The 24,055-nt window shown below is 47.6% G+C and overlaps 1 protein-coding gene across 5 annotated transcripts in view; it reads left to right on the forward strand.

Annotated features, from left to right (window-relative positions):
• Positions 1-24,055, forward strand: part of DGCR2 (DiGeorge syndrome critical region gene 2) — a 90,555-nt gene extending 66,500 nt beyond the window's left edge. For 2 of the 5 annotated variants that reach the window (XM_036276323.1, XM_036276325.1), the window contains 4 exons: positions 9,750-9,953; positions 18,479-18,631; positions 19,553-19,789; positions 21,234-24,054. In XM_036276323.1, coding sequence (XP_036132216.1) covers positions 9,750-9,953; positions 18,479-18,631; positions 19,553-19,789; positions 21,234-21,490 — 851 coding nt within the window. In that variant the 3' untranslated portion in view covers positions 21,491-24,054. Of the gene's footprint in view, positions 1-9,749; positions 9,954-18,478; positions 18,632-19,552; positions 19,790-21,233 lie in introns of all 5 variants that reach the window. The other 3 variants (XM_036276322.1, XM_036276324.1, XM_036276326.1) reach the window with 2 other exon arrangements.

The raw sequence follows: 24,055 nt of genomic DNA on the forward strand, positions 1-24,055 counted from the left end.
TTTATCTTTTTCACCCATCCCCCCTGCCCACTCCCATTTGGCAAGCAACAAAAAGTTCTCTGTATCTGAGTCTGTTTCTGTTCTGCTTGCCCGTTTTGTTTGTAGATTCAATTGTTGATAGATAGGTATTTATTGCCATTTTATTGTTCATATTTTTTTTGTTCTCCTTCAAGAAGACCCGTCAACATTGCATATAATACTGGTTTAGTGGTGATGAACTCCTTTAGCTTTTTCTTATCTGCGAAACTCTATATGGCCATCGGTTCTAAATGATAGCTTTGCAGGTCTTGGTTGTAGGTCCTTGCTTTTCATCACTTTGAATATTTCTTGCCACTCCTTTCTGGCCTGCAAAGTTTCTTTTGAGAAATCGGCTGACAGTCTTATGGGAGCTCCTTTGTAGGTAACTGTTTTTCTCTTGCTGCATTTAAAATTCTTTCTTTGTGTTTAACCTTTGGCATTTTGATGATGATGTGTCTTGGTGTGGACCTCTTTGGGTTCATCTTGTTTGGGACTCTGTGCTTCCTGGACTTGTATGTCTGTTTCCTTCACCAAGTGAGGGAAGTTTTCTGTCATTATTTATTCAAATAGGTTTTCAATTTCTTGTTCTCTCTCTTCTCCTTTTGGCACTCTCATGATGCAAACATTGGCATGCTTGAAGTTCCAATGGCTCCTTACACTGTCCTCATTTTTTTGGATTTTTTTTTTTTTTTTCTGTTCTGATTGGGTATTTCTTCCTTATATTCCAAATCGATGGTTGGCTTTTTGGCTTCACCTACTCTACTATTGATTCCCTGTAAATTATTTTTTATTTCAGTTAGTGCATCCCTCATTTCTGACTGGTCCTTTTTTATGTTGTTGATGTTCTCACTGAGTTCCTTGGAGTACTCCTTAAGTTCCTTGAAGGTCTCACTAAGTTCCTTGAGCATCCTTATAACCAGTGTGTTTTTCATAATCCTCACCCGAGGACATTTTTCCATTTCTTTGTTAAGATAGAGTGGGAGGGAGAGAGAGAAACATCGACGTGAAAGGGACACATCGAGTGGTTGCCACCCACACGACCCAACCAGGACCGGGGACAAACTGCAACCAAGGTACGTGCCATTAGTGGGAACCGAACCTGGGTCTCTCTGGACCGCAGGCCGACGCTCTAACCGCTGAGCCAAACTGGCCAGTGTATAACCAGTGTTTTTTTGTTTTTGTTTTTATCCTCACCCGAGGACATTTTTGCATGTATCTTCAGATAGAGTGGGAGGGAGAGAGGGAGGAAGAGAGAGAGAGAGAAACATTGATGTGAGAAAGTAACATCGAGTGGTTGCCACCCACACAACCCCAACCGTGGCTGGGGACATTGCAACCGAGGTACGTGCCCTTAGCAGGAACCGAACCTGGGACTCCAGTCCACGGGCCCACACTCTAACTGCTGAGCCAAACCGGCCAGTGTTTTGAACTCTGTGTCTGATTGATTGCTTACCTCCATTTTGTTTAGTTCTTTTCCTGGAATTTTGTTCTGTTCTTTCATTTGGGACATGTTTCTTTGTCTCTTCATTTTGGCTGCTTCCTGGTGTTTGTTTCTTTGTATTAGGTAGAGTTGCTATGTCTCCCAGGCTTTGTAGGGTGGCCTATGGTTGTAGGTGTCCTGTAGGGTCCAGTGGCACAGCTTCCTTGATCACCCCAGCTGGGCCCTCAGGGTGCACCCCTAATGTGGCTGTACATTCTTCTGTTGTAATTGAGTCCTGATTGCTTTTGGCATGTCATTGGGAAGGATTTACTCAGGCTGATCAGCTGCAAGGACTGGCTGTGCCACTGACCACTAACCTCTGACTCCCCTGGAGGATCAGCGGTGTAGAGGCCCAGCACACAGAGCAAGACTTACTTCAGCAGGGCTCTAGTACCCTCTGAGTTCATTCCTTGAGTGTGTCACTTATGGAGGTGGTTGGTTGGTGGTGCTTCGATGTGGTCTGAAGCTGTCCACTGGGTGTGCTGGCTCTGGGGCAAGGTCAGCCTCTGCCTGTGTTCTACCCAGGGCCACCTGGCATAAGCTACAAAGTGATCTGCAGACAGCTGCTGCTTGTGCTGGCCTTGAGGTGCCCGGGAAAAGCCAAGTTGTGAACCAAGGCTGGCTGCTTCTAGTGCCAGCCTGGGGCTACTTAACAAGAGGTATGAGACTCGCTGAGACCAGATGCTGCTTGTTTGAGAGATTTTTAGGAAAATCTGACGCAGGATCCAAGACAGGCCAATCTTATGGTAAAGCCATTAGAAACAGCTTGGGTGGGCCTGAAGGTTGGGTGGGGCAGGGCTGCATGGAGTCACCAGGGCGGGGCAAACAGTGTGAACCAGGTTGCTGGAGTACAGGGCTGCCATCTGCTGCCCCAGGGAAGGGCTCACCAAGTAACAGTGGCCTCCACCAGCAGGTCTGTCCAGGAAAAAGCTGTCCCTCTGGCTCTCACCCCAATGCCAAGCAACTCAGTTCTTTCTTGTATGTCTCTGGTGCCTTGCAAGCTGCCTCCACCATGTTAGAGCTCCAAAGGAGCGGGTCCAAGTAAGTCTGTGCACGGGCCCTTCAAGAGGAACTGTCTGAGACTCCAACAGCCTCAGCCTCCCTCAGCCTCAGTTGCCTCTGGTTTTACAGCCAGAAGTGATAAGGACTTTTCTTCCTGGTACTGGAACCCTGAGCTGGGAGCATGGTGTGGGACAGGGACCCCTTGATCCTCAGGGAGGACCTTCTCAGCCAAGGTATCCTCCTGATTTTTATTCACCACACATGGGTGTGGGACTAGTCAGTCCTCACCTCTGCCCCTCCTTACCGGTCTTGATGTGGCTTCTTTAATTTTGTAGTTGTAGGACTTCCATTCAGCTCGCTGTCGTTTGGTTCTGAATGATGATTGTTCTGTAGTTTAGTTGTAATTTTGATGTGATTGTGGGAAGAGGCGAGTACTGCTGTTACCTATTCCACCATCTTGACTGGAAGTCTTGCCTCTGACTTCTTTAGTCACCTCCCCGTCCTCTCTGTGATCTTTTTTTTTTTATCCTCTCCCAAGGAAATTTTTTTCCCATTTTTTTTGTTCAGATAGAGTGGGAGGGAAAGAGAGGGAGAAACATCAATGTGAAAGGGACACATCGAGTGGTTGCCACCCACACAACCCAACCAGGGCCGGGGACAAACTGCAACCGAGGTACGTGCCCTTAGCGGGAACTGAACCGGGTCTCTCTGGACCATAGGCCGACGCTCTAACCGCTGAGCCAAACTGGCCAGGGCCTCTCTGTGATCTTTATAAGACCCCTCACTCTGCTTCTCTGTCTCTCTGGGCCTTTCCTCTCTTCAGTCATGGATCTCTCTGCCAGCTGTCGCCCACATTCCACATCAAGGTCTTTTCCAGCTTTGAGGGCTCGCAGTGTGGTTGTGATCACCTAAGAGAGGGCTTCCTTGCCTCACCCAGTCCCCTGTGGCATGGGTGGAATTGTGTCCAGACACAGCCTGTGTGGCAAGGGCAGGTTGTCATCAATTTCCATCTGCTTAGAGATTTTCCTGTTACCTGTTATTGATTTCTAGTTTAATTCTGTCATGGTCAGAGAGTAACTTCTGTTTGATGTTATTTTAAATTTGTTGAGATGTTTTATGCCTTCAGGTTACTGTGTTGGTGAATGTTCCATGGATGCTTCAGAAAAATGTGGCTTCTGCTGTTGGGCGGGGAGAGAAAAAGTAAGAGGGTGTGTGTGTGTGAATTAGATACTATTGATTGATTGTGGTGTTCAGATATTCTGTATCCTTGCCAGTGTTCTGTCTAGGAGTTCTATCGATTGTTGAGAGGAAGGTGTTGAAGTCCACAAATATAATTGTGAAATTGTCTCCTTTGAGTTCTATTGGTTTTTATTTCACAAGCTATCCTTCACTCTGAGCTTTTACAGGTTGATCTTGTACTCTCTGGAATTAGCCTTTTCTCCAAGAGAGGCCCTGCACACTAGTTATGCTCATTGTTTATACAACATCTCAGTGGACAGAGCTAAGATGTGTGTGTGCATGCATGCGCATGTGTGTATATACATATATCTTGGGTATAGGTTTTTAATATTGATTTAGTTCCTTTAATGATTAAAGTTTTCTTTAATCATTTAAACATATTCAAGTTTTCTAGTTATTTTTTAGTCAGTTTTAATAAATCATATTTTTCAAGGGCATTGCCCATGCAATCCTCAATTTTCTAATTCATTGTTAAAAAATTCTCTTATCAGCCCTGGCCGGTTTGGCTCAGCGGTTAGAGCGTTGGCCCGCAGACCAGGGAGTCCTAGGTTCAGTTCCTGCTAAGAGTCTGTACCTTGGTTGCAGTTCGTCCCTGCTCTGGTTGGGGTTGTGCGGGTGGCAGCCAGTTGATGTGTCTCTCTCACGTCGATGTTTCTCTCTCTCTCTCTCTCTCTTCCTCCCTCTTTCCCTTCCACTCTATCTGAAGATAAATGCAAAAATATCTTCAGGTGAGGATAAAAAAAAATTTCTCTTATTCTCTTAGGATTTTTTGAAGCATTTGTATGCCTGTTATTCTGACCCCCTTTTGACTTCTAATATTATTTATACTTTTTTCCTTCCTTCTTGCTCAGTCTTGCTTGTTTCTTTGATTCATCTTTACAAAGAACCAGGTTTGGGTGGTCATTGATTCTCAGTGCTCTGCATCTGTTTTCTGTGCCATTAATTTCTGCTGCCAATTTCCAATTCTTTTACTGTCATTAAATTTATTCTTTTCTTTTTCTGACTTTTAGGGTTAGATTCTTAATTTTTAGTTCCACTAATAAGAGGCATTTAAGGTTCAGTTTTTCTATACATACAGGCATACAAGCAATAAATTACATAAATATTAAGTGCAAGTTTTATTAATTTGTACACATATGGAACCACTTCCCAGATCAGGATGTGGAGTGTTTCCAGCACTCCAGAAGAAGCTCCCTGCCCCTACCTAGTCAGTATGTTGACCCCCTTCCAGGAGCCATTCTGTCATAGGTTAATCATAGATTATATACGGTGTTTACTATTGGTCTCTAATGTTGTAGCTTAAGCATGCTGTAGTCAGATAACATATTTGTGGGTTTTTTTCTTTGTTACAGTTTGTTTTGTGGCTTTGAATTGGGTTTGTTTTTACTGTTTCATGTGTGTTTGAATTCTTGGCTGTAGGAGTCTATTGACTCAGGCTTATTTATAGTATTGCTCAAATCATTTTTGGCTGCGTGATATATTAAATGTTGAAAGAAGTGTGTGACAGTCTCTCACTGTGGATGTTGATTCATCCATTCTTTCATGATATTCTCTAACGTTGGCTTTTATTTGTCTTAAGATAATGTTATTGGGGACATAAGCCTTTATCATTGTTTTGTCTTCTGGTGATTGAACCATTTTATTATTATGTAATGATCCTTTTATCTGTAGTACTTTCTGTTTGTTTTTACATAAAGTCAGCTTCCAGTGGCAGCTGTAAAATCGTGTTAGAACATGCTTTCTCGATAGCCAGTGTTAATCCAGGTTTGGCCTTGAACAAGTTTCTGTCTTTTGGGTTTCATATTGGAGAAAAGGGTAACAGAGCAGGCGCCTCATCAACATGGTTGGGAGAAATTAGTGTGTGCAGTACAAAGAACATTTCTTAGCATATAGAAAATTCTCACTATATAGTGACTTTATATTATTATTACATGATATTTTTTGTGCTAGCTTCCTTTTAATATGTCTTTTTACACTCTTAATTAAATTGTTAAGTTAATTTTTAGCATCTTATTTTATGCTGTTTACCCAGGACTCTTTTTGCTTTTTTTTTGTTGTTGTTTTCCTGACTTCTTCAGGATTTAGTCAACTTCTCTCTTTTTTTCTAACTCTAGTTCAGAAATTATATATGTCTATCCTTATAGTGGTTACTCTTTCTTTTTTTAAAGGGCATAATTGATATTTTTTTTCCTAAATCTAAAGATAGTGTCAACTTCCTTCTAGATAATACAAGGACCTTAAAGGGCTTTAACTCCAGTAGTTCTTCAGATTCTGACTTACGTGATTATTTCAGTTTTATTTTGTTTTTACAATTCTCAGTGGGTTACTTGTTTTATGAAGTCAACATTTATTTATACTTCCCCCCATGTTTATCATCTTTTTGCTTATTATTGTTCTTGTATCTCACTTTTTCTTTCTGGGTTCAGTTTTATGTCTCAGATGCATTCTTTGGGAGCTCTTTGAGATGAATTAGTGCTACTCTCGTTTAGTCTCTGATTGAAAATCTGTACAGTTGACCCTTGAACAGCATGAGTTTAGACTTCATGGTTCTACTTTACACATGGATTATAGATTTGATCCACAGTTGGGAATCCATATATGTGGAGGTCCAACTTAAGTTATACATGAATTTTCTACTGTGCAGTAAGTCAGTGCCCCTAAGCCCCTTGAAGTTTAATAATCAACTGTATTTTGTCTCTAATACTGAATGCTAGTTTAGCTAAGTATAGGTTTATCATTTGACAGTTACTTTTCCTCAAGATTTTGAAGATATTTTATTGTTTCTGCCCATTCCTTGCATTGAACTATCCTATGTCTTTCCTTGGTTTGTAGGTGTATTATAAATGTTAAAAGTTTAGTCTGGCTGGTGTGGCTCAGCAGTTGAGCATCGACCCATGTACTGGGAGTTTGCCGGTTTAATTCTCAGTCATGGCACATGCCCAGGTTGTGGGCCAAATCACCAGTGGGGGGCATGCAGGAGGCGGCCAATCAATGTTCTCTCATCGCTGTTTCTCTCTCTCTCCCTCTTCCTTCCTCTCTCTCTCAAAAAAATAAATAAAGGGGAAAAAAAGTTTATCATCTTCCTGCCCCACAAACGGGCTATGTGCACTCCACCCAGTGGCCATATGCATCAGTGTGATAAGGTTGGCCTTTGCCTTAAATTCCCCTTCTTGCCTTCCCTTGACTGTGACCTAGTGACATTCAGATGCACCATTGAAATCCCCTTGTGCTGCTGTTGTGTACTCCACCCTGATTCCAGATAAAGGCACTTGTTGCAGGTTCTTACACATGCATGTGCACCTCACTCTCCAGTGCGCTCTCTCTTGCTCTCTCTCTCTCTCACAGCTCCTACCCACTTGGTTGAGCCATGCCCTTGGTGCTCCTCCAGTGTGACCCCCTGGGTTCTCTCTAGGACCTATAATAAACTATGAATATAATAAACTTTGTTTTCCTGAGTCTCCCATGTGCCCACTCTTGTGGCCACAATTAACTGACCTTTGCCTAAAAGAACACAGGATAGCAGATAATCTTTATCTTGTTGCTTTTGAGAGTTTCTGTTTGTTGATACACAGCCATTATCTCTTTTAAAAATAGCTTTATTGAGATATAATTCACAAACCTTACAGTTCACCCATTTAAATGTACTATTCAGTGTTCTTTAGTATATTCACAAATATGTGCAACCATTACTACTGTTTAATCCTGTGTACATATACATTTTGCCATACACATTTTAATCAGCTTCAGATTTATACTGGCTTAATTAGTGATATGTGGACATGTTACTTCTATATACCTTTAACCCCTTTCCCTCTTTTGTGATATTGTTGGACACAGTAGGTCTCTTAGTGTTACAAATCCAACTATACATTGTTGTAATTACTTTTATCATTTTCAGTCATTTCCTCAGCCCAGTGCATCTTTGCTTCCACATACCTTCTTTGTGCTGTTATTGGCAAATATGTTATACACATACATATATGTTACAGGCTGAATTATATGCATATTATTTGATACAATTGATTTTCAAGTAAGGTAAGAGAGTAAAGGAGAAAAAATACTCATTTATATTGTCTTTTTAAATTACATAATTACCTTTCTGTTGCTTTTTGTTTTTGTGTATGGATTCATAATACTCTCTGAGGGTCACTTCCTTTGGTGTTTCTTATAAGGTTAGTCTGAAAGCAACAAGTTCTCTCAGTTTTTATTTATTTGGTAAAGTCTTTATTTTATCTTCTTTTTTTTTTTTTGTTTTTTTTTAAAGATAGCCTTGCTAGATACAGGATTCTTGGTTGAGTGTTTTTTCTTTGAGCACTTTTTTTTTATCCTCACCCAAGGACATTTCTCCATTTTTTTTTCAGAGAGAGAGAGAGAGGGAGGGAGGGAGGGAGGGAGGAGAGAGAGAAACATCGATGCAAAAGGGACACATCGAGTGGCCACCTCCTACACAACCCAACCAGGGATGGGTACAAACTGCAACCGCGGTACATGCCCTTAGTGGGAACTGAACCCAGGTCTCTCTGGACCACAGGCCGACGCTCTAACCACTAGGCAAAACTGGCCAAGGCTCTTTGAGCATTTTTAATATATTATCTTATTCCTCTGGCCTCTAATTTTTTCTGCTGAGAAGTCAACTGTTAATCTTATTGGGGTTTCCTTATAAGTAACAAGTCATTTTTTGCTTAGTATTTTTAAGATTTTCCCATTGTCTTTGACTTTTAGCATTTTTACTGTGGTGTGTCTGTCTGCTGTGATAGTTCTTTGCAGTGATCCTATTGCACTTTCCAGATGGTTTTAGATTTTCAATGAATTTGAGAAATCTTCAGTTGTTGTCTCTTCAGATATTTTTTTTCTGCTTCTTCCCGTCCCTTCTTCTGTTGATCTTCCCATTTTGTGTTGTCGTTGCATTTGATGTGTCCCATTTTGCTCCCAGTGCTCTCATTTCTCCTCATTCTTTTCTTCTCTTTTTTAGCAGAGAACAATTTTATGTGAGTTTCTTGCCCTGGAAGTTCTTCTCCACATGAGTTTATAGATTTGACTCCAATTTTAAGTGAAACAAAGACCAATGGTTGTTGAATTTCTAGAGAGTTTTTGTAGACATTCCTGCCCTATTTAGAGACAGGAGCTGACTTATTTTTCATACTCCTTTGTCTTTCAGTGAGCATGCATCCCTTTGGAGACCACCTCCGCCTCATCTCTAGTCCCTTTCCCAGGCATCTGTCATGTCTGCCAGCTTAAGGCTCTGAGTTCTCAGCTCCCTTCTGACTCTAGCCATGGTTATTCCTCTTCTTCTAATCCCAGGTCATCTCTGCACAGTTGACTGCGTGTGTCTCTGTAGTGGACTGAATGGACCATCTTTCAAGCAGTACAAGCAGCTGCTTGGGAGACTCATTCAAAACACATTCTGATTTTTATTTAAATGGTTAATATGTGCGGCATCTGCATCTTAGAATTGAGCAATTCTTTTTTTTTTATTCTCACTCGAGGACTTTTTTTTCTTTTTGCATTTATCTTCAGATAGAGCAGGAGGGAGAGAGAGAGAAAGATCGATGTGAGAGACACATCGAGTGGTTGCCACCTACACAACCCCAACCAGAGCCGGGGACAAACTGCAACTGAGGTATGTGCCCTTAGTAGGAACCGAACCGGGGTCTCTCTGGTCGGCAAGCCGATGCTCTAACTGCTGAGCCAAACTGGCCAGGGCAGAATTGAGGAACTCTTAAAAGTAAATTGCTTAGGCACCTTAAAAGCAGATACTTTTATAGGCTTTCCCCTGGCACCTGGCACTCTTCTCTGTTCTAGCTGTCCAGGCTTGTGGCTAAGTGTGCTCTGGCCAGGTGTGCTTTGTCCTAACAGAGTGCTATAGTGACCTCTCTTGAACAGCCACTAACAGGAGGGCTCTCAGGTTGATCTTGCCAACTCCTCTGTTGTTATGTTTGTGGGGAGAGTCAGGGCTGGTTCTGCTGGTAACATATATGTTTATGTTTGTGTTTGTATGTGCCTATTGCAGGTCAAACGTGTGTTGACATCAAGGACAATGTGGTGGATGAAGGGTTCTACTTCACCCCCAAAGGAGATGACCCGTGCCTGAGCTGCACCTGCCATGGAGGGGAGCCAGAGATGTGCGTGGCTGCCCTCTGTGAACGGCCCCAGGGCTGCCAGCAGTACCGCAAGGACCCCAAGGAGTGCTGCAAGTTCATGTGTCTGGACCCAGGTGAGATTGATGGTGGGTCACAAATCAGTCCCCCTGTTGAGGGCTGGAGGCCACATGGTTCATTGCATCCTTAGTGGTGGGGACTTGTGAGAGCTCACAATACATGGCATAGTAGCAATGGCAGCATTTGCCTAGAAAGCTGTCTTCTAGGCTTTGATGGGTAATACTCTAATGAGCATGTGTCTCGCACACAACCTGGCCTCCTCTAACTGCTACCTTGCAGGTTGGTTCATTTTAGCTCTCGAGTAACAAGTGTCATTCACTGATGAATTTGAGCTTGAGTGTGGCTATATGTTTATAAATCAGCTGTAACTGATGTCTTCAGACCTTTTTCCTCGCCTTTTAAGACTAAGAGCAAGACTTCCAACTTACATCTCTGTTTGAGCTCTTCCTGTTTTCTGAATATGGTGATGTGGTTGGTAATAACTATTTTCATTACTTACAGTTATCATTTTTTATTGTTAGAATCTTTAAGAAAAAAGATTAAATATTACCCTCAGTTTTATGATAACACTCCCCATTAGGTGGCACTTTGCAGGTGGCATTATGCAGCCATGTGGTCTCTGGGTGACATTTCTTCCTCTTCCAAAAAGACCAGCAGGTGGGGTTCCTGCTCTGTAGGACCATCAGGACCTATCAAACTTCATATAGCATGCTGGATGGCTCTCCACACCAGTGCAGTTAGCATCTCTGTATGAATTCATGATCTCAGGAAAAATGTAAATTAAAAGCATGAATTTGTTTTGTTTTCTTTCTTGGCTGCCAGAGTACAAAAGTGATGTGGACAGAGACTTGTGAAAGGCCCTGGATTCATAGGCCCTGCAGAAAAGCAGCTTGGGTGGGGCATGGTGGCTGTCTCCATCCCCTGGGACCCTCATGGAAGAGAGACTGGTTTGCTTTGTGCTAATGGGAACTGGAGCTGGCACATGAAGGCCACAACAAGAACTGTTCCAGAGTAGGAAGTTGTCAGTATTCTTGTACACCAGGAAAGCTGCTGGCAAGAGGGCAGAAGCTACCTAAGGCTCAGCAGAAGGGGGGTGCTCTGGCCCAATGTCCCATCAAAGGTGCATAGTTGGTTGTGGAGAGAGCAAAGGCCTTGTATAACCAGGCTTATACAAAGATGGCCAGTCTGTGGGCATGTGTGGCGTGTGGGGCTCACCCAGCCTTGAGGAATTCTCAGGAGACCAAGGCCCTCAGGGTATCTGGGTGGTCCCAGAGCAGCTTAGTTAGGGCCTTTCCCTTCCCCTTGCTTCTTTAGGCTCCTGACAGTCCCCCGGGTTGAGTGCTTTCTCCTGGAAAGTTCCCACACTGCCCCAAGGATAGAAATACTGCCACCAGAACTGGAGACACTCAGAAAGTGTCCCTTTTAACAAAGCAAGAGTGTCTGCTCTCACTACTCTGTTCAGGGTTGTACTGGATATCAAGCACAGTACCAGAAAATTAAAAGGCATCCAGATTAGAAAGGAATAAATGAAATTATCTCTCTTTGTAGACAACATGATTGCATAGAAAATCCCAGAGAATGTACAGGAAACTAGTAAGTGTGTTTAGCAGGGTCTCCAGATACAAGGTCAATATAAAAAAAAAAATCCATTGTATTTATATATACAGGGTGGGGCAAAAGTAGGTGTTCAGTTAGTATAAATCTTAACAAAGTATATGTACTATCTGTATGCTATAAGTGATAAAACACTGATGAACAAAATAAAAAATGTAAATAAAATTTACACCAATTAAAGATACACCATAGTCATGGATCTGAAGGTTCAATATTATTAGGTAAATTCTCCCCAAATTATCTGTAGATTCAGAGCAGCCCCAACCAAAATGCCAGCATATTTTTTATAGACATTGACAAGCAGATTCCAAAATTTATGTGGAAAGGCAAAGGGTAAATTCCTCCCATTAATGTGCCAACAGCAGTGAAGGCTCAACTACAACAGGAAAGTGCACACAGCCCACATGGGGCTGGGATTGGGGGCACACCTGGATTGCCCTGCTTGAGTGACCAGAGAGGCTGTGCTACTGGGCCCTATAGCACACTTACTACATAAGACCACTCTACTAAGGCCGGAAGACCTAACGGTTCTACCTAATACACAGAAACAAACACAGAGAAGTAGCCAAAATGAGGAGACAAAGACACATCCCAAATGAAAGAGCAGAATAAAACTCCCGAAAAAGAACCAAATAAAATGGAGACAAGCAATCTACTAGATGCAGAGTTTAAAACACCGGTTATAAGGATGGTCAGTGAACTTAGGGGAAGAGTAAATGCACTTAGTGAGAACTTCAACAAAGAGATAGGAAGCATAAAAATAGAGATAGAAAACAAAAAGCCAGTCAGGAAAGCATAGTACAGTAACTGAAACGAAGTATATATTACAGGGAACCAAAAGTAGAGTAGATGAAGCACTGGATCAAGTCAGTGATTTGAAGATACAAAGAAGCAGAAGACACCCATTCAAAAAAACAAAAAAAATCCAGCCGGTATGGCTCAGTGGACTGAGCATCGTCCCATGGACTGAGAGGTCCCGGTTCAATTCCCAGTCACGGCACATGACTGGGTTGCCGGCTCAATCCCCAGTGAGGAGTGTGCAGGAGGCAGCTGATCAATGTTTTTCTCTTACATCGATGTTTCTATCTATCTCTCCCTTCCTCTCACTCTCCCAAAAACATGAGGATAATTTAAGGAGCCTCTGGGACAACTTCAAGAATACCAACATTTGCATCATGGGGGTGCCAGAAGAAGAAGAGAGAGAGAGCAAGGAATTAAAAACCTATTTGAGCCCTGGGTGGTTTGGCTCAGCAGTTAGAGCGTCAGCCTGTGGACCAAGGAGTGGCGGGTTCAATTCCATTTTGGGTCACATACCTCAGTTGCCGTTCACTGCCTTGCCGTGGTTGGGTATGCGGGAGGCAACCAGTCGATATGTCTCGCACATCGATGTTTTTCTCTCTTCTCCTCCCCTCCTCCACTCTATATGAAGATAAATGGAAAAATACACTCAGGTGAGGATTTTTTAAAAAAAACCTATTTGAAAAAATAATGAAGGAAAACTTTCCTAACATGGTGAAGGAAATAGACATAGAAGTCCAGGAAGTACCAGTCCCAAACAAGATGAACCCAAAGAGGCCCACACCAAGACACATCATAATTAAAATGCCCAAGTTCACCCTGGCTGGTTTGGCTCAGCTGTTAGAGCGTCGACCTGTGGTCTAGAGAGACCCGGGTTTGGTTCCCGTGTACCTCAGTTGCAGTTTGTCTTCGGCCCTAGTTGGGTCGTGTGGGTGACAACCACTCGATGTGTAAACTTTTACATCCATGTTTCTCTCTCTCCCTCCCACTCTATCTGAATAAAAAATGGGAAAATGTACTCGGGTGAGGATAAAAAAAAAAAAAAGGCCAAAGTTTGCCCGGCCAATGTGGCTCAGTGGATTGGGCATCATCCCAGGCACCAGGAGGTCTCCAGTTTAATTCCCGGTTAGGGCACATGCCCGGATTGTGGGCTTGATCCACAGTAGGGAGTGTGCAGGAGGCCACCTATTGATGTTTCTCTCTCTCTCCCTATCTCCCTTCATCTCTAAAAATCAGTGAAATATATATATTTTTTAAATGCCAAAGGTTGCCCTGGCCAGTTGCTCAGTGGTTAGACCGTCAACCCACAGACTGATGAATCTCGGGTTCGATTTTGGTTAAGGACACATACCTTGGTTGGAGTTGGTTCCTGGCTCTAGTTGGGCGGTGCTGGAGGCAACCAGTTGATGTCTTTCTCACATCATGTTTCTGTCTCTCTCTCTCTCTCTTCCTCCCTCCCACTTTATCTGATGATAAATAGAAAAATATCCTCGGGTGAGAACTTAAAAAAAATGCCCAAAGTTTCCCTGGCTGGTTTGGCTCAGCAGTCAGAGCATCAGCCCTCGGACCAATGAGTTGCGGGTTCGATTCCGGTCAGGGGCACGTTACCTCAGTTGCTGTTCAGTCCCTGGTCCTGGTTGGGATTGTGCAACAGGCAGCCAGTCGATGGTGGCCCTCTCATACTGATGTTTCTCTCTCCCCCTCCCTCCCACTCTGTCTGAAGAGAAATAGAAAAATATCCTCGGGTGAGGATTAAATAAATAGATAAATACAAAGGTTCGCCCTGGCCAGTTTGCTAAGTGGTTAGAGCATCAGCTCGCAGACCAGATTGTCGCAGGTTCGATTCCAGTCAAGGGCAAGTACCTTGGTTGCAGTTTGGTTCCCGGCCCTGGTTGGGTCATGTGGGAGGCAGTCAGTCAATGTCTCTTTCACAACGTTGTTTCTCTTTCTCTCTCCCTCTCTCTCTGTCTTGAAAATAAATGGAAAAATATCCTTGGCAGGGAGGAAATGGGCAAAATAGTTCAAATGACATCTCACCAATGAAAATACAAGTTAGCAGCCAAGCACTTAAAAGGATGTTTGACAGTGGTCATTAGGGAAGCAGATTGAATCCACATGGGGTACCTCTCCTAAAGGACAGGCTAATTTGACTGCATCTCTCCCAGTGCTTTCCCCTCCCATTGCTCAGGTGCCCTGGGACAGCCTGGGGCCAGAAGGCTTCAACAGGTAAGGTGCCTGGCTTTGCAGCATCCTATAGCAGAGCACACATTAGGGTCCAGGAAACCAGCCTCTGATTCCTATTGAGCTTCTGCCCCACATATCTCTGAGGGTGGAGATTTGGAGCTGTTTCCATGTAACCAAGTTCATTGACACCATGGAGCTCTTCACGTCCAGGCTGGGGAGTGCTGGGGGTGACTCAGGCATCAGACCAAAGGTCAGGCCAGGTGGACTTCAGCACAACTTTAGTTCCAACAGCATCTACCTCAGCAGGATGTGTCATTTGTCTAAGGCCCAGGTACAGTCCAGAGCTCCGTGGAGGGACCAGCCAAGTTAAGTGCCACCCCAGACCCTTGGGCCGGCCTCTGGCTCCTGGGATAGTGCTCTCTTCTTTGTGTCTGAACCAAGGTGGCTTGGTTCTAGGACATGCTTCTTCCTGGTGACCACTGTGGAGGGATGATCAGGGACCTTGACTATGTCCTTGGGTTTATTTTAGAATGAATTAAGAGTTAGTTATTGCAAAGGGGCTACTACTACTTTAGGTGCATCCCTGGATCACTGAGCTAGCCACCAATTGACATACATTTCAGCAGCCCCCTAAGCTGATGGATATCTTCCCACAGGCAGGGACAAAAATGTTCCCTTGAAATTGGAAGAGACCCCGCCAGTGTGGCTCATTTGAGCGTCATTCCATGCACCAGAGTTTGCCGATTTGATTCCTGTTGAGGGCACATGCCTGGGTTGTGGGCTCCATTCCCAGAAGGGGGCATGCAGGAAGCAACCAGTTGATATTTCTTTCTCATCGATGTTTCTCTCCCTCTCCCTTCCTCTCTCTGAAAAATCAATAAAAGCATATTCTAATCATTTTTTAAAAATTGGAAGAGAATTAGAGGCATCACGAAAAACAGATCATTGGTGAGAGGATGTGTCCTTTCCACATATTTGCTTCTGAAGAATTGTCACCAATAAATGTAGCTTTCTGGCCCTGTGAGCGGAGGGCAAGAGTGAGAGTTCTGGCCATCTGCATTGGCATAGAGCATGCTTAGCCAGCAAGAATGGCAGGAGGGCTCTAGAAGTCTGGCCCCTTACTCATGGAACCTGTGTTGGCTGTGAAGTGTCTCCAGGGCTAGTAGTTGGGGACCTGCCTAACTTCTGTGACTTGGTGCTAGTCACATCTCATCTAGGTGAAGGGACCTAGAAATGGCTATCACATCATAGGCACTTGGCCTATACAAGTTCTCTTCCTTCACACCTAGTTCCTTGATCAGCATCTCAGCAGCTTCCTAGCAAGCACCTGAGAAACTCCAGTGAGCGACAGGGCAAGGCAAATGTTTCCACCCCAGCTCTGTGGACATTTTGGGCTGGACTGCTATGGGGCTGTCTTGTGCACGGCAAGATGTTGAGCAACATCCTTGGCCTCTACCCACCAGGTGCAAGTAGAACTTCCACATAACACCACCACCACCACCTCACAGTGGTTGGTGATGACCAAAAGTGTCTCCATTGTTTAATGTCCATGGTGGGGGGGGGGGGTGTAGGAACCCCTGGTCCAGGGTCCAGGGGCTTAGTCACAGTGACTGACTCTGTACAGTGTGGTCTGGGGCACAGGGGCCCATGACAGAGCACCCTCAAACGACAGCCCCAGTGAACTTAGGTAGAAGGGTTGCATTGCTTGGGACTTAAGAATGCTAGGCTGGAGGGTGAGGCCGGCAACCACCATAGAGTTGCTGCCTGGGCCCTGGGCTCCGGGCTCCCACTACCTCTGCCCTGAAAGTTTAGGTGTAGTCCAGACTCCAGGAAGCTGCTGTGGAACACCAGGTCCTCCACCACAGAGCTGACCAACAGCAGGGACACGACCTCGGCCTTTCTCAGCCTCGCTTGAGCCAGGACTGGGGCCCAGGGTAGAGACCAGCGGGGTGAGCAGATTAGCCACATCTCAGGATTATCCTAGTGTGAGGACTTGCTCCTGATGTGTGTCTCCTCCCGGTCTCCCTAGATCGTGAGTGTGAAAATCGAGCCTTTGGCAGTGATGGACACATTTCTGTATACCAAAGGCTTCCCCACCAACAGAGAAGGTTGGCAAAGTGGGCTGTGAGGAGGTCAAGAATTAGATCAGCCACTTATGGGCAAGAGGAGGACAGGGGCTGTAAACAGGGACTCGGGGGGCCCAGTAGAGGCCACATCCTCATCCTCTGCCCTGATCAGCTGCAGGGCTCCAAGTGATTTCGGCCTCCATGTTCGAGCACTGCTGGGTGTTAGCGAGGGGCAGAGGACTCTGGGAGAACCTTGATGGAACTGGAGCCCAGATCTGAACTGGGGCCAATCACATTGCCCCACTAAGCCTCAGTTCCCTCTGAACAGGAACATTTCTTCTCCTTTGTAGGGTTGTGAGAAATCTGGGAAGTGCTAGATGCTGCAGCCAGCTGTATAGTCCTATTCTGTTTGGTACCTTCTATCAAGCCCCTGTTGCGGCTTCCAGAGGCTCACACCCCAGCAATGGATGAGTGGGAAGATGGGGCAGGGACAGGGGCCTCTGGTGAAGACGGAGACGGGAGCCCCCTAGACAGGCAGAGCAGTCATCTCCATGGCCTCGTCTTCCCACACTCACTAACAGGTGTGGCTGGGCTGGGCTGTGGCATTGGTGGGGTGCCTCTGAGTCCGTTGCTATATGCTGTGCGTGAAGGTCAGCATGTGTCCCCTGAATGCTTGCCTTCACATGTGCCTGGGGCTGGTGTAGGGTGGGGACAGGTGTTTGCTCTGATTTAAGGATTGAGATGATGGCTTCCTTCACAGCTGTGATGGGGTCTCATTTGTGAGAGGGCCCTGGGCCGACCGTCCTTCCCCAGCAGTCACTGTAGACTGCATCCACGCTCGGCATTAGTGAAGCATATACATCTAAATCCAGAATGGATCCCGTGCTGTCACTTCTCCCTTTGTCACCACCCTAGTCAGGCCACTGTTACTTCCTCCCCTGGATGCTGCATGCACCTCCTCACTGGCTTCTCTGACACTCCCACGCTCCTTTCTCTGCAGCCTTCCTCCATGCAGTTCTGCTGAGCCAGAGCCCCTCAGGAGGCAACACTCCCCACTCCAAGTCCCCCAGTGGCTTCTTATCACATGAGAATATGAAATAGACCCAGGCCTGGCCGGGCCACGCACTGGTTCCTGCCCTCAGGCCCTCCCCATGTCCTCCTTGGGAGGCCTTCCGTGCTACTGGCTCACAGGATACACATCCGCTTTGCCTTTGATCCCTTTACCCTGCTCCACAGTGTTCAGGGCACTTTGTGTAATTTAGAATTATATATGGCGTTATGGTCTCTCTCACATGTATGGATGCTTGGTGAAGACAGTGCATTGATAGATTTTCCTCAGTTTGTCTCCCTGACCCTTAGATGCACCTTGTTGAGCAAGAGGGCATGTACTCAGCACCTGGAGAAAGGCACGTGGCCTCTGCAGGTGTTGCTCCTTCTCCCTGGGCACACAGAGCATGGGTCTCCTCTCGTTTGCTCATTTAATGCTGATCCTAGAAGAAGATGGCTTCCTTGCTCACCAGGCATCCTTGGTATTTGCACACAGCAGGTATTCAAGGCCTGCAGCACTTGAAGGAAGGTGCCTGGTCACCTAACACAGGTGCATTAGGGGAGGCCAAGCCCCTGGTCTGACCAGGGAGATTGAGCTCCCATGATACCTGAAGCAGGCAGAAGTGCTCATCACCTGTATCATGTTAAAAATTTTCCTGGCCCGTGATCTGCTTCTCTCCTGTGATGTTACTACAGTATTATTGATTTTCAGCTTGCTTGTTTCTGCCATCATAAGATTGTGTTGGGAAGTAAGTCGTCTTGTCCACATAGTTGTGTGATGGAGGGCCATGGCCTTTTCATAGTGCTGAGTACTCGGGGGTCTGGACCTGCTTTTCTGAGAGCAGTGGGTTTCTTCCCTTCTTCTCTAACAGATGGGAATAGCCTGTTCGACTCCATGGCCAGTGGGATGCGTCTCATTGTTAGCTGCATCTCCTCCTTTCTCATCCTGTCCCTGCTGCTTTTTATGGTCCACCGGCTACGCCAGAGACGCCGGGAACGCATTGAGTCCCTGATTGGAGCAAACCGTGAGTGCCCCAGCCCCTGCCTATGACAACCACAGTGTAGGCCTGCCCCTGGCTGTGTCCCAGGAGGAATTGAGACACAGGAGGCAGGGAGGGGCAGAGAGGAAATGTAGCACGTGATGGAGGGTGCTGAAAGGCATCCCTGTCCCACCCACTTGCTCTGGGCTGAGTGGACACCCGAGGCACTAGAGGAGCTCTTTGCAGGACCCAAAATCAGAGACCATGGGCACATGGAGGGAGGGTGTACCTCCAGCGCCCACTGACCCCAGGCTCCCCTGCCCTTGCCTCGGCCCTCTGAAGCAGGATGGCCTAGGCCATGAGTGTGGGCCTCCTGCTAGGAGAAGCAGCAGCTTATGCTCGTGGCCGAAAATCCACGGTAGTGCAGCTGACCCTTAGTCCCATTTGCCTGCAGCGGCCCGGCCTCCCCAGTCCTGTGTGGGGTAGGGCAGGGCAGGTACAAGTAGGCAGGAAAGGATTCAGAATCAAGGTGGCAAGAATGCTGAGGGACCCGCCAGCTTCTGTTAGGGGTCTTGATGTCTCCTAGGGAGCCCAGATCGGGTCTGATGTCCCCACATCATTGTGAGCCAACAAGATTTTTCCCAAGGCCTTCCTCAGTTCTCTCTGAGGTGTAGGGTGGGCAGAACTCAAAGGCAGTCGTGAGCTAGACACCCAGAAATACGTTAGAGCTAGAGGGGTGTGGTGAGGGCTGGAGCACAGTAGGCAGACCTGTTGCACGGGGGTGATGGGTGGGGATGTACTGATGGGGCCGCTGGGTGAGTTTCAGGACTCGTGGGCAGCGAGGCACAGAAGTGTGACAGTCGGAATGTCTGGCACCCTGGGCTAGGGGAGGTGGGCCTCAGGAGCTGACCAGTGCGTTTTCCAGTGTCATGATCCTGTTGCTTGTTTCTCACTTCCATTGCCCAGTGCACCACTTCAACCTTGGCCGAAGGATCCCCGGCTTTGATTATGGCCCGGACGGGTTCGGCACAGGCCTCACACCGCTACACCTTTCTGATGATGGAGAAGGCGGGACTTTCCACTTCCATGACCCTCCGCCCCCCTACACTGCGTACAAGTACCCAGACATTGACCAGCCTGATGACCCACCGCCACCCTATGAGGCCTCCATCAACCCTGACAGCGTGTTCTACGACCCTGCAGGTGCTTCCCCAACAGGGAAAGGGAGCAGCCTGTCACCAGTCACTTGGCTTGCAGGGCCCAGGGGTCCTCCCCAGTGCACAGGGCTGTGAACTCTGCTGCTTCCCAGCATTCTGTTGCTATCTCTGGTTTCCCCTATAAAGTAGAACTGCCACCTGTCAGTGGACAGGCTCTTCCCAGGGTCGTATGTACAGATGACTGCTGACAACGATCACGCTGTCCCTTGCCTCCCATCCAGGAACATCTGTTAGCAAACAGCCCTTGGACACCCAATCCTAGCTCTGTGGAGAGCTGGGAACCGGGCATTGGCAGTCATGGGGACAGGGCTGGTCCAGAACCAAGTGTTGGGCTATGAACTGAGGAGAGACCACCGTGACATTCCCTTGTGTCCTGGGGCAGCTTTGTGACATAGGAAGAATACACTGGCTCTGTGGTGGTGGGCCAGTTACTTGAATATGTTCCTCCCAGGGCTGTGCAGCGAAGAAGAAATTGCAGGTGCCTTGCCCATTTCCTGGCTTGTCCCTGTCCCTGGTGTGTAGTGCAGATGTCCCACCCTTTTTCATTGTGTTACCCTGTAATACATACATACACCCTGTTGTATATTGCAGGCAGTGCCCCACCCCAGGGCGGCTCACTCTTTGCTTGCTCACACAGCACAGCAAGGTGGGCATTGTGAGGCCGGCACTGCTGTGTTCTTTGTCCTGTTGGTTCATTTGGTCAGCTAGTACCGCTCCTGGTCTGTTTGGGCAGTAGAAATTTGGATTTGACACTGGTCCTCAGGACAGATTGTCGCCATCTGCTGTCAAGGGGACCAGGGTAGAACAGTTTTGCTGCCAGGGATGCTTCTAGGGGCCCAGCGCCTCTATGGATCAGGCTTCTGGGAAGCAAATGGTCACAGGGCATGGCAGCAGGACTGCGGGGCCGTGGGGAGTCGGCTGAGAGCGAGCCTGTGGTGATAAGGAATAAGCACACCAAAGTGGGTGGGCTGCCACAGAGTGGCTGTCAGACCAGAGCTTTCTGCAGACTCCTGCACAGTTTGCGAGGCTGCCTGTTCGTGCTCTCTTGCTCATGTCCCTGTATTCCAGCTGCAATTCCTGGTTCAGGGGCTGCAAACACTGTTCCACCTGTCCACCTGCAGCCAAGTAACACCCTGTCACGTGAGCCATAGTTCAACCCCCCACTGAGTCTGAGAGGGTTTCATCCTCTACTGTGTTCTCCTGACTGACAAAGCATGTCCCCCAACCACACACAGGCTAGCTCATGACTGTCCCCTGCACCTTGTACCACAACAGAGGCAACCATAGCAAGGGTGAGGTGTGAGCACAGCAGAGCCCTAGCTTCAGCAGGAGCATTCAGGCAAAAGAAGCACCCCCAGTTCTGTCTTCCTACCATCTTCCCTCATGCCAGGCCTACCACCCTGCTGACACCCGTCTGTCTCCTCCTGCAGATGACGATGCTTTTGAGCCAGCAGAGGCCAGCCCACCGACCCCAGGGCATGGTGACAGTGACGGTGCATTGACCCGGCGTCTGGAGCAGCCTCTGCCCACTGCACGGGTCTCCCTGGCAGACCTGGAAGACTCAGCCAACAGTAGCAGTGCCCTGCTTGTGCCCCCTGACCCCACCCAGAGTGGGATCCCCCCTGCCACAGAGGCACTGCCAGGGGGTGGCTGCCAGAGCCGCAGTTCCCTCAATACCGTGGTGTAGAGGATCCCAGCCCATGGCCTCAAGGGGCATGGAGCACCTGTTTGCTTTCAAGAAAACTGATTCCCATGGAGACTTGAAGGGCCTGAGTGAGCCCGGACTTGGCTGCACTGCTACACCCCCCCGAAGGCGTGCCTGTGCATCTAGAGATGGCACCAGCCTCCCAAGGGAGCACCTGCATCGAGTCTCCTTGAGGGCTTCAAAGACAGACATAGCTTTGGGTCACTGTCTTTTTCTTTTTAAATGACAGAAGAATGATAAAGTTTGTTCATACCACACGTTTCAGAAATAGGGAACAAAGAAGGCACTGTGGGCCTGGGTGGAGGCCAAACCATATCCGGCTTTGGTGGGCTTGCTCGTGGCAGTTTGTCGTCCAGGGGAGCCTGCCGCCCACCCACCAAGCCCCAGAGCTGCTGCGGAGCACCTTGCTGGCCACTGCTCAGAAAGGCACTTCCGGGCACCAGTGTTTGTGGACTGTCAGGATAGTCTAGTCAGTGGGTTGCTACAGTGGCTGCTGTGGGGGTGGCCCCCCACAGGTCCAGCCTGAACATCAAGGATGACCCTACCTAGGCTGGAGACTAGCCAGGAGCTCTGGTGCCCAAGACCCTAAGAATGGGAGCATGGAAGGAGGTTGAACTCTCCACTCTGTCTTTCCAGCTAGGCTCTGCGAAGCCCAGTTCTATGCCAGAAAGCCCTATCCCTAGTTCCTCAGATTTCTCCCTGACATTGCTGTGCATGGCCTCCCCACCAGGAGGCAGCTCTGGAGCTGGGCTGAGGCCCTTAGCCATGCATGAGTATCCTGGCCCTAGATCCTCTGCTGGGGCTTCGGGGCTAAGCTGGCTCCTCTCTGGAGCCCCCTTCCTATTGAATTTGCCCCTGGGCCTGGCCTGCCCCACCCCACCTTTTTTGTGCCATAAAGGGTTGTTTCTTTGTGGGGAGAGGTGGCTGAAATTAACATCCTGGGCTGTGTCCACCTCCTGAAAGTCCACTTGCACACCACCACCACCACTAGAGCTGAGTGCCTGGTGGCTGCATGCCACCTTCCTGTCCTTAGCAGCACAGAGTGCTGGGTGCCCTGCCCAGGGGCCTTTGACCGAGGGACCCTGTTGCCTACTGGGCAGTGGTTTCGTCTCCTAACACCAGGCTTTTAGCATTTCTGAGGTTTGGAGATTAAGCGGGTTCTGTGCGATTTTTTAGCACATCCATATCTTTTCTACGTTGAATGTCTAGATCTTTTTGTGTGCGGGTGTGTCTCTGTGTGTGTGTGTATGTGTGTGTGTATATATATATGTCCAAGTGTTTGCAGGTGGTGATGGTACATGAGAACTCAGTCTTTGATTTTCTGGGCCAGCATGGCCTTTTGGGTGGCACTGAGTCATGGTTGAATCTGTGCCTGTTCTGAGAACAGACCCCAACTCCTGGTTCCTCTTTCAGCCTTTCCATACCAGCATGCGGCAAGGGAGAGCTGACTTAAAGTGGGTGCTTCTGTGGTGGTCTGGTGACAGACCTCGGAAGTACAGCCCAGTTCTAGGCACATTCTCACACTTCAGTTGGAAACTTGTTTTCTTCCAATGTGGAATGAGATTCTTGAATTGCCCCACAAGGCTGACCAGAGGTGTGTTTTGTCACAACTGTCTGTCCTTGGGCTTGTCCCACAGGAAGTGGTGTGTGCTCCCCTTGCCAAAGGGCTGCTACTTTGAGAATGGCATCCTGGGCACGTGTGCCCCACCCTGGCTGCTGAAAACAAAGCAGGAAATGTGTGGTGCCTCCAATGTGTGCTGGGCGCAGGGCAGCCGAATTTTAGAACAGCAGTGACAGGCCTTGTTGGTGTAGGGTTAGGGTCCTGAGTGGGCCTACTTTGAAATGACCACCCCAAAGGTGCCCTGTAGGATCTAGCCTCCACAGCACAGGGTCACCCCCATCCCATTGTCTATGGCTCAGGCCTCAACTATGTACAGGGCAGTTGCTGGCACTAGATGTGTGGGACTGGGGAACTTTTGTGGACCGAAGGACTGCTGGGGACAGGCATACTGGAGGTACTAAGGATAGGGTGGGTCTGCTTCTGGACAGGCCAGGGTTTTGTTAAAGGGTATTCAGCCCACCGGACATCTATGGGTTGGACAGAAGGTTGCCTGCTGCCCACTGTGTCTCCGGGAGCTGGAGGATGGTTGTGAGGACATCAGAGGAACAGGTGTAGTCTGCCTGGCTGACTGTGGCCTGTCCAGTCACCACCCTTTGTAAGGTCTGATTGTGCTCCATGGTCCAACCCTGGCTGAGACTCTTGTGTTCCTGTGAGAGGAGGGTTCCCCACCCTATGCACACTGGGCCTCCAGGGGAACAGGCAAGGTCTTGGGAGGGCCTCCTCCCCCAGGACCTGACCTACCTGGTGGAGGTGAGAGTCGAATCTGTACATTGTCTCAATGCCAGTTTTTTATGTTTTCCTTTCACTAAGGGTTTTTAGTTTGGGTTTACTTTTGGTTGGGTTGGCACTAATCCTTAAAATGCTGTGAGAACCATTTCATCCAAATGCCAAATAAATTTGTGTTCTGGAAGAGGTGTAGTCCTTGC

The sequence above is a fragment of the Molossus molossus genome, unplaced genomic scaffold (genome assembly GCF_014108415.1).
Source record: "Molossus molossus isolate mMolMol1 unplaced genomic scaffold, mMolMol1.p scaffold_m16_p_22, whole genome shotgun sequence".
Lineage (NCBI taxonomy): Eukaryota > Metazoa > Chordata > Mammalia > Chiroptera > Molossidae > Molossus > Molossus molossus.